The sequence below is a fragment of the Coffea arabica genome, chromosome 9c, assembly GCF_036785885.1.
Source record: "Coffea arabica cultivar ET-39 chromosome 9c, Coffea Arabica ET-39 HiFi, whole genome shotgun sequence".
Taxonomy (NCBI): Eukaryota; Viridiplantae; Streptophyta; class Magnoliopsida; order Gentianales; family Rubiaceae; genus Coffea; species Coffea arabica.
The window spans coordinates 40,351,859-40,361,080 of NC_092326.1; the positions used below are offsets into that span (position 1 = coordinate 40,351,859).

General features: G+C 36.0%; 1 protein-coding gene across 2 annotated transcripts; it reads right to left on the reverse strand.

Moving 5' to 3' along the window:
* Window positions 1-6,034: 6,034 nt before the first annotated feature.
* LOC113710556 (U-box domain-containing protein 9-like) lies at window positions 6,035-8,897 on the reverse strand. Of its 2 annotated transcripts, XM_072064942.1 has the most exons (3): window positions 8,642-8,897; window positions 8,191-8,477; window positions 6,035-7,250 (listed from the first exon to the last, which is right to left on the reverse strand). In XM_072064942.1, exons 2-3 carry the CDS (start codon window positions 8,470-8,472, stop codon window positions 6,165-6,167), a joined length of 1,368 nt encoding a protein of 455 aa, XP_071921043.1. In that variant the 5' UTR covers window positions 8,473-8,477; window positions 8,642-8,897; the 3' UTR covers window positions 6,035-6,164. The 2 variants fall into 2 exon arrangements, with proteins under 2 accessions (XP_071921043.1, XP_071921042.1); XM_072064941.1 differs by having other exon boundaries at window positions 8,191-8,895.
* Window positions 8,898-9,222: the final 325 nt, after the last annotated feature.

The window sequence follows — 9,222 nt, forward strand, 5'->3', positions numbered from 1 at the left end:
TTTGGTGCCGTGCGGGCAGCAGTGGGGTCTGGTCATTTTCTTGGTGTTGAAAATTGGGACATTTTCGCTGACGTATAAAAATGATGAAATGCCAAAAGTCAACAAAAGGGTCTTTAGATCTAGTGCCCAAGTCTTAAATTTTGCTTCCATGTTTTATTATGTCGGATTAAAATACTGCTAGATAAGTACAAAGAGTGCATGTGCTGTTGAGCTCGTCCAAACCAGAAATTGACTATTGTAACGCGGAATTAATAATCCACTATTTGGCATATGAGTCCTTTTGATATTTGTCTAAAATTAAAATTTTTTGATTTAAAATTAAATTTTTATTGTAAGTTATTGTAGGATTTATAAAATTACTTATTAAAATTGGTAAAATTTTCTTTTTTCTTTTTCTTACTCATTTTCTTTTCTCTCATTTTCTTTCTCCCCTACCTTACCACTGCTCTTTCTCCTCAGCCTCCCCCCACTACCAATCGCCGTTGCCCACCAGTGGACAGACCCCTCTCTTTCTCTCTCTCTCTCTCTCTCTGCCCCCTTTGATCACGTGTCGCACAATTAGAGGGGTGGAGGCAGGGGAGGAAGAGAGAGAAAAATGGTGGAGGGACGAAGAAGAGGGCGAGAAGAGGGTAGAGGAAGAAAGAGAGGGAGAGCCGGAGAGAGAAGAAGGGAAGGAAAAAACGAGAAAGGAAGATAGGAGGAGGGAAAAAATGAGGTTGCTAACGGAGTAGACGAAGTGCTGACCGACAGTGGAGGTGGTGGTGAGTTGAGAAAGAAGGGATTTTTTTTTCTTGAGCATTTTGAGGTTATAGGTTAAAAATTTTGAAATTTTTTTTGAAATTACTGTAGTTAAATTGTTAAATAACTTATAGAGAAAAAACTTAACAAAAAATTCACTTATCAAACAGAACCTTAGTTTAGTGATTGTATATTCTTGGCTGAATTAGGTTTATAGCTTTTTCTTCTCTTTGGTTTTTGGAAGATAATAATAGATATTCATTCATTCAATCAAATCAAGTACAGCAAGCCTTTCTACAACATAGAGGAGGGAAATTATCCCCACCATACCATCTGGTGGACAAGGCTTGTTTGTAGCTTTGTCTTAGTTTGTTATAGTTCAACAAGAAGACAGGTTCAATTTCATATATGGTCATGTTGTAAATTGGCCTAAGTAAACACACGAGTTCTACGTGGGCCACATGTTCATCAATGTACCATAAACATTTAGTAATCTGAAATGTCCACGGTCATAAGTTGTTGCCCGTAAACATCTAATAAGACTTTTATCGTTTTGATTGCTATTTTTAAAAATTTTTTGTAAAAGAAAAAATATATCGTAATGAGTTGATGTATATAAAATAAAAAAAAATTAAAAAAATATGTTTACAAAAAATATATATTTACGAAAAATTACAATTTATCCAAACATTACTGCATAATGAAAGATACTTTTAGTTCACAAATCACAAAATAAGCAATTGTTTAAGGGAGTTAAAGAATACAATTAAACTTGTAAAAAAAAACTTTGGAATCAAAGTATAATTAAAGTCAAGATTCCCAGTTATCAATTAATGGCATCGATTCAGACTCGAGAACCAGACATTCCAAGTGCTGGCAAGAACTTCCAAACACAGCCAAAAGAACAACAGTATTCATAGTCAATGGTCGGTGTTGACTATAAGACTGGACTAAGGATGGAATGGAGCCGAACTTGGACAGCAAAGTCAACTTCGGGATTACCCAGATTTCCATTTCATGGAGTAAATCATAAGGCAAAGCCACTTCTCATGGGTTAGCTGTCGTTGACGAATGCAACGACCATGGAACTGATGGAAGGAAGGAAGGACTGCTGTGCCCATTCCCATTCCTTCCATGTCAAAAAACAGAGAGTCATTTCCCTTGATTTCCGCTGCGCCAGAACGTGGCCCTTGACTCCTTCCCTTGTGGGTTGGTTAATTTAGCTGTCTCTATATTTACCAACGGCAGCTGGGAATGGGACACTGTGCTTCCTTCATCTCGTCAGTTAAAACGCAGAGTCGGTGGCTCACTCACTGGTCACTGCCCATTTGACAAAACCTTTCTACGTAAAAAGTGGTGCAAGAATTGAAAGTTTTTCCCATCTCTTTTATGACTTTGCTCTGAATATTTTGGTACATCTTGACTCATCATCTTAATGGGTACAACTTCCAAGTGAATTCTCATTTCCTGCATTGCATTTGTAGGAAGTTTTGATTTCTCAAGTTGGACCCTTCAACTTTGCAGGAGGACCAAATTTACTTTGACAAAATTAGTTGTGCGCGCAAAATGTCTAAAGTAATGCCTAACTTGTTCATGAAAAAAATAATTTTTTTTTATAAAAAAATTACAATTCGAGCAAGGTTCAAATTTCTTGGGTTTTTCAAAAATGTTTCTTGGAATTTGTATGTTGAAGCCATCATCATGACTAGGGGTGGCAATCGGGTCGAGTTCGGGTTGACGGGTTGGATTGAGGTCCAAGTTAAAAAAAAAAAAATCGCTGATCCGAACTTGACCCGCCAACCCGAAACGGGTCAAGATACCTGACAAGAACCTGAAAATTTTGGATTGGCGGGGTCGATCCGAAATGACTCGAAACTTAATTTTAATTTATTAATTTATCACTGTAATTTCTAATAAAATCAATTTCTCACAAAATTAATTACATCATCAAGTAATAAAAATTTAAATAAATAGTTTCAAACCAAAACTAAAATAAATTAAACACCGTAAAAGTGTTTTATGCCAAACCAAATATAAAATAAATTAAAACAGCATAAAAGTAAAAAATAATATAATATATTATTTGTCCAAATATAATAATTTCAACTTCACATAAGTTAAATAAATTCATTTAGAATTAAGTAATTAATGCATTTGAAAAAAAAAGAATGATTTAGTTTAGTTAGATAAAATAATTTTTATATTTATTAAATTATTTTTAATTCGTAAACAGGTCATATCGGGTCATATCAGGTCATTACGAGTTGACTCGAAATCGACCTGTTTTCTTTTAGGATTCATCGGGTTCGATCCGATTCTGACCCGAAATCTCAACCCAAACCCATTAATTTCGTGTTAGATTCTTGTTGTGTTTTCGAATCGTATTAGAAATTACCACCCCTAATTATAACCCTGAGATTTGGTGAACATGTTAGGGATTTGCTAACCCCAGATCATTTATGAACCCGCTCTAAGATATGTATCTTTCTTTTTTTTTTTTTTTTGGGGATCATGTTCGCTTGATACCAACTTCTAATACTGTCGTGAATTAGAGCGTCTGAAATTTGTAGCCAGGTGTTGTATCCCCATGGGATGATGGCCATAAAATCTTACCAAATGGAGCTCTATAGCAATGACCAAACTTGCTTGTTCTGTCACATAAATGCCAAAACAGTAGTATGATTTGGGGTCATGCTCTGTACAAATTTGTCCACGTCTGTTCTTGAAAGTGAAGGTTAATTTGTCCTTGAGATCAAATTAAAAGCTCTTTTTTTCTTTTTTGGGAATCAAATTGCAAGCTTTGAAATCCCACCTATCCCGTATATAGTGTCTATAATTAATTTACAGTTAGAGATTTTAATAGGGTTGGGCCGACCCGAACTCAGCCTATTCGGCACAAAGAAAAGAGGCGAGGCCAATTAGAATTCTGGGTCAGACAGAGGATGAATCTAGATACGAGGCTTGATTGAATACGAATCGAGTTTGGACCTTTATATGTTAACTAGATTAAAATCTTGCCCCTTATTTATATATTATTTATATTATTGATGTGTGTATATGTATATACACACACCCTAATGGATATGATTATAAATGTATTATTTTTAAATATGTAATGTATGATTAGACTATTTGTGATTAGTGTTGGTTTTGAAGAGATTTGAGAATAACCTATTAGTATTCTACTGACTAATGACTATTACTATTAATCTATTACATGATTTGAAAACTAAAAGCCCTAATCCCTCTTCGAACACAATTGTTGTTGGAAAATTTTGATTTATGTATTTTTAAAAGAATTAGACACCATTATTATTGGAAAACTTTTGGTTTATGTACTTTGAATGAGTTTTCTAGTGATTTATGTGTAATTATAATATTGTAGATTGCAAATTAACTTTACTATTTAATAGTTACGGTAATTATATTAAGAAAATTAAGGAGTAATAAATGAGTTTTGGATTAAATCTGCATTAGGCTCAAAGTTCGAATGTATTATGAGTTAAGTATGAGTTTTACAAATATCAGCCCGAAACTCATAACCCAAAATCCGAATGTTTTGTTAACTATATGAGTTGAGTCTATGCATATCAAAATCTGGCTCAGATGGCCCAATTGACAGCCTTAGTTGTAGTACGACTGGTTCGAAGATCCCTCTTTTGGGCTTGCCTCATTCCTCCATCTCAACAATTCGTTTTTTTTTTTTGGGATGGGGTTTTTTTTCTTGGCGTTTAGAATTTTTTATTTTTTTTTGGGAAGAATATAGGAGTCATAAAATGTCAAAAAAAAGTTATTGATAAGAGAGGACTGAGTTGGCCTGCAGTAAAAGAATGTGAGCTTGTTTAACATGGAGATAACCATGAAAATATTGCCTAATCCCCATGGTAACGTAGATTCTTGTTTCTTTAACTTTGCTCTCTCTTTTTTTTTTTGTCCAAATCCACAACAAAAGCACAAAGTTTAATGTGAGAAATGGTTGAAGCTGTTGTTAGAATACTTGAATCCACAAGAAATTTTACTATTGCAAAAAAAAAAAAAAAAAATCTCATGGACCCATCTTTTTATTTTTTTTTTGCAGTTATCAGAGGGCCATGGTAGTGCTAAAAAAATTTTCACCGCCTAGTATATATAATCAATCCATGTTCTAGCAAATAATTTCAAGGGCTTGCTATAGTTTGATTGCTATGATGAAAAGCATTTTCAAAAGTACTCCCAAAATGTCCTAATCATATCTTAAAAAAATAGGTATTGCTTGTCAAATTCCTAGAAGGATTCCGCTTATTAAGGACCACCCAACCAAAAGCAAGTAGTAGAAACAAGAAAAGGCTTGTTTTCTTTATGTAGCTATTTACATCACACACACACACACAACACACAGAGGGGAAAAAAAAAGGGGCACTTGAGCACTTGGCTGCTCCCATTATTCTATCATGCCTTTCTAAAAGGCTACCTTATCCTCCTCCTTTCTCACCAAGAACAAAAGATAAAAAATTTAATTAAAAAAAAAAAATCTTATCGTCTGATTTGATTTCCTTTCCTTCAACCTTCACAGAAACTGTACAAATGTATTGTTCTCCTTGTTTTTGTGCTGGATTTGGTACTTTACATAGTTAAAGCCAACAGGGGATGCTTTCTAACCAGAATTATTCTCCCTTTTAAACACATTATTATTTTTGTTTTCCATTGGTTAATAGTATTGATGATATTTGGAGGCTTTTGCAAAAGTCCAAAAGTAAAAACTTGTGTCTTTGAAAATGATTCCACTTCCACCTAAAACCAACCTCAGGCACAAAACAAGATTACCATCTCTATGACATGAATGTAGGTACAACGCTCCCTCAATTTGTCATTCCACTGTAAGCTAGCTTCTGTATCAATCTATAGATGGATTTGTAAGCTTATATCAAAAGGCCAAGTGAAACAGGTGCGATAGCATCATCAGCAGTTAAGTGAACCCAGACAAAATTCCGCGTGATCAGAGCAGTTAAAGCATAATTGCTTTATTGGAGTGATTCTGGCAGCACCATAGAAGAGACATTGATTTGATTCTCTACCAAATTGATTCAAGACCAAATAGTGTGAAGGAGAAATATCCTTCATTCTTGCAAATTCTATCCTATTGCCGTAAATGTTAGACCAGCAATGTGATTAATGAAGCAATTTGACAAAATCAAGAGACACTGTGCATGTCATGTTAAGTCCCATGAAAGAGTTGTCATATGGGGGATCTACAGTTTCCCACATTCCTGTATGCACATGGCGCAGTGAAAACAGCAGGGTACGGGACTTTCTAAAATGGATAGGAAACTACGGTGAATTTATTTTGTATAGTTTTACACAAAACTTATGATAGGTGTAGGTATAGAATGAAGCATGGTTACTTACGATGGGTGAAAGGAATGTACAATGGCCTAAGAAGATCTATTTCAAGCAGTGTTGGAAATGGCAGCATATCGATTTATTCGCTCCAGAAGGCCGAGCGCCTTCCTTTTGGCTCTTGAAGTTCCATTCAGTGCAAGCTGAGAAATAGTCCCATTTGCATCCTCCTCTTTTCTGATCTCTCTCAATTTTGCTCTGTCGTTAAAACACATTGTATAGAGGATTGCAATGCAGTTCTCTTTGTTGCGCTCGCTTGTTTTCTCCCTGATGACATTGAGCAGGAAAGACAGCGCACCGAGTTCCGCCATCTCCTCAATCGCCTTCTGATGGCTGGCCAGCATTGCAAGAATAGCCAAGAGCTCATCCATGAGCAAATGATCAACGATCTTCTTCATAATGACCCCAACCGCTCCATCAGACACCGCCCTACTCTTGTTCTCAAGAACAACGCATAAACTGAAGATTGCTGAAGCTGCATCCTTCATTGCTGGTGGATGTCCTTCTTCCAGAAGCTCAATCAAAGGCTTGAGAGCGCCCAATTCGCCAATCATGTATTTATTTGAATCAATGGCTGATAGCGTGAAAAGAGCTGCAGCAGCATTGCTCCTTGTCTCGATCCTTTCAAATTTGAGGGCCTCAATAAGAAGAGGAATCACTGCTGGATTCTCAGCAAATAACTTTTTGTTAGTGTCAAGTATTGACAGATTCAAAATTGTTGTGATCAAATCCTCTTCTAAATCAGGATCAATATCAGGCTTCCCTGATGCAAGTGGTTCAATCAAATAGGAAATGGCATTAGTAATCTCCCCAAAGAGAACTCGGAAAGATGGTGACCGCTTTGTTAGTTGCCTAATCTCTTTTGCTGCAATCTTCTGATCAGAAACAGCAGACGAGGAAAGTTTCTCAAGCAGCGAACTCAAACGTCCTTGGTCAGCATTTGCAATTGCTTTTTCTTCATCAACATCTTGTACAAGGGTAGGAAGCTGAATTCCATGTTCTCTGCTCCATCTACAAATCATATCCTTGAGCAGGACATTAGGAACCAGAATCATATGCGAAAGAACTTGTTCTGTTTGAGGGCAGGTCCGATTTCCCTCATTCAGCCAGTTTTGGATGAATGGCCGATCAAACGTCTGCAGAACAGGTCACAAATGTTGGCTCTCTTGATAATGACACAACATTTCAGCACAGCCTAAAATCTGGAAATCCAATTGCTGAACTACAGTGACGAAATTCAATTTGCCCCAACAAATTTGCTTAGCTTCTGACTATTCACAATGCATAATCGGTAATAATTGAAAATTTACTTTCATCAAATTCAAACATCACTGAAAGGATTCAACCTGACATTTTGAAAATTTCGCCAGCCTAGAAAATTCTGCCAGTAAGGTGACAATGTTCATGGACCTACACTACTACAATAATGCATGGAAAAAAAAAACCTTCTGGGGGATGACCACAGATATTTCTGCGCCACTGGTTTTGTTGGTCCATGTTTACTTCATGATCTACGAGACTTTAACAAGACAATTGTTTAAAAAAAAAAAAAAAAAAAATGAGGCATAACCCTATCAGATTTTCCTCCATTGTCACATCAACCGTACTTTAATAAAGAAGTGCATAACCCCTACCTCATGTCACTGTTCACTAATTAATTAACTATTTACACTTGGTCACAAACCTGTACGTTCTTTTGCCAGAACGGTGAAAGCTATTGAAAGTCTTTAAAACATGAAATTTTAAAAAAACACTTAATATCCTGCAGACAAGGCACAAGTGGTGACCAATGATCCGCAAGAGTCTTACTAGAAGAAATAAGTTTTTGTTGGTTGATTACTTTATACATTTCTAGTAATCTCAGAATCAAAGAAGAAGACACTGGCATTGACAAGAAAAAAGAGAATTTTGAACCTTTGAACACCAAATAATCACAAGAAAAGGGGAGAATTAACAAGAAAAATTGAATGAAAAGACAGAAATATCAAAGACACCAAGAAAAAGTTTCAAGAAATATCAAAGACACCAAGAAAAAGTTTCAATCTTGAACAGAAGATTAATAGGGAATCTACCAACCTGGCCAGAGGCTATGACAACAGGGTCAATCATGAGTTGTCCAGAAAGAGGACATCTAAATTCAGGAGGTGGAAGAGTAAGCAAAAGGCTTTGTGGGTTGGAATGCTTCAACTTCAATTCTTTCAAACAAGACAGAGCCTGCATGGCACGATCAGCGGCTTCCAATGCATAATCATCTTCTTCCACAATACTCTGTACCAATATCTGCAGTTCCCTCTTGAGCTGTTCTGCTGTAGTTTTTACTTCCAAAACCGCCCCTTTTTCTGTTGTTGTCTTGGCCATCTTATCTACACCACAAAATATGAAAATACAAATTGGGAACAGGGATTTAAGCAAAAAGAAGAATGGAAACTGCGGTTGGAATTCAAGAATAAACAAGAAGAAGAAAGTTGGTGGTGTCCTGCATAAGCCTACTCTACTAGGACAACAACAACTAGTTCTTCTTCCATACTCTCTTTTCTTGCTTTGTCGTCTTTTATAAAAGAACCCCTTTTGTTGGTGGATTTTGAAATTGTGGAGATGGCTCGATGGGATGAGGTCGTCGGCGCCTCCTGGACTTTACTCGGGGAATTACGAAACAAATACGACTATTATTCCTCCTACTTGACTTTTACTCTTCACCATGTGTCGGTAGAATAAACAGGGGAACAAGGTTTCTAAAGGAAAGTGTACATTTCTATTAATAGACAGATAATCTCTGGTTGGGGGATAACCCCAAATTAATTACTAATTAGTGAATGATTTGGTGAGCGGTGAAAAATGCATTATAAGTTTACATTCATCTGAACCGGCTCTTGCTGCTGTATAAAGTAGACCTGCCAATCCGGGCTAATGAGCCGGACTTTCGTAAATTCGAAATTCAACTCATTTAATTTGTAATATTTTCAAATTTCGAGTTATGAGTTTTAGATTAATAAATGTGAAACTCATATTTAATTCACATAATATTTAGGTTATGAGCCTTATTTGAGTTTAGCTCAATTTCACTTATTACATCTCAATTTTCTTAATATAATTACTATAACTATTAAG

Excerpts from the sequence above, each read along its gene's own strand:
- LOC113710556 (XM_072064942.1), bottom strand. The coding sequence starts at position 8,472 with ATGGCCAAGACAACAACAGAAAAAGGGGCGGTTTTGGAAGTAAAAACT. Across the intron at positions 7,251-8,190 it reads TTGTCATAGCCTCTGGCCAG|ACGTTTGATCGGCCATTCAT; the intron begins GTTGGTAGATTC and ends CCTGTTCTGCAG.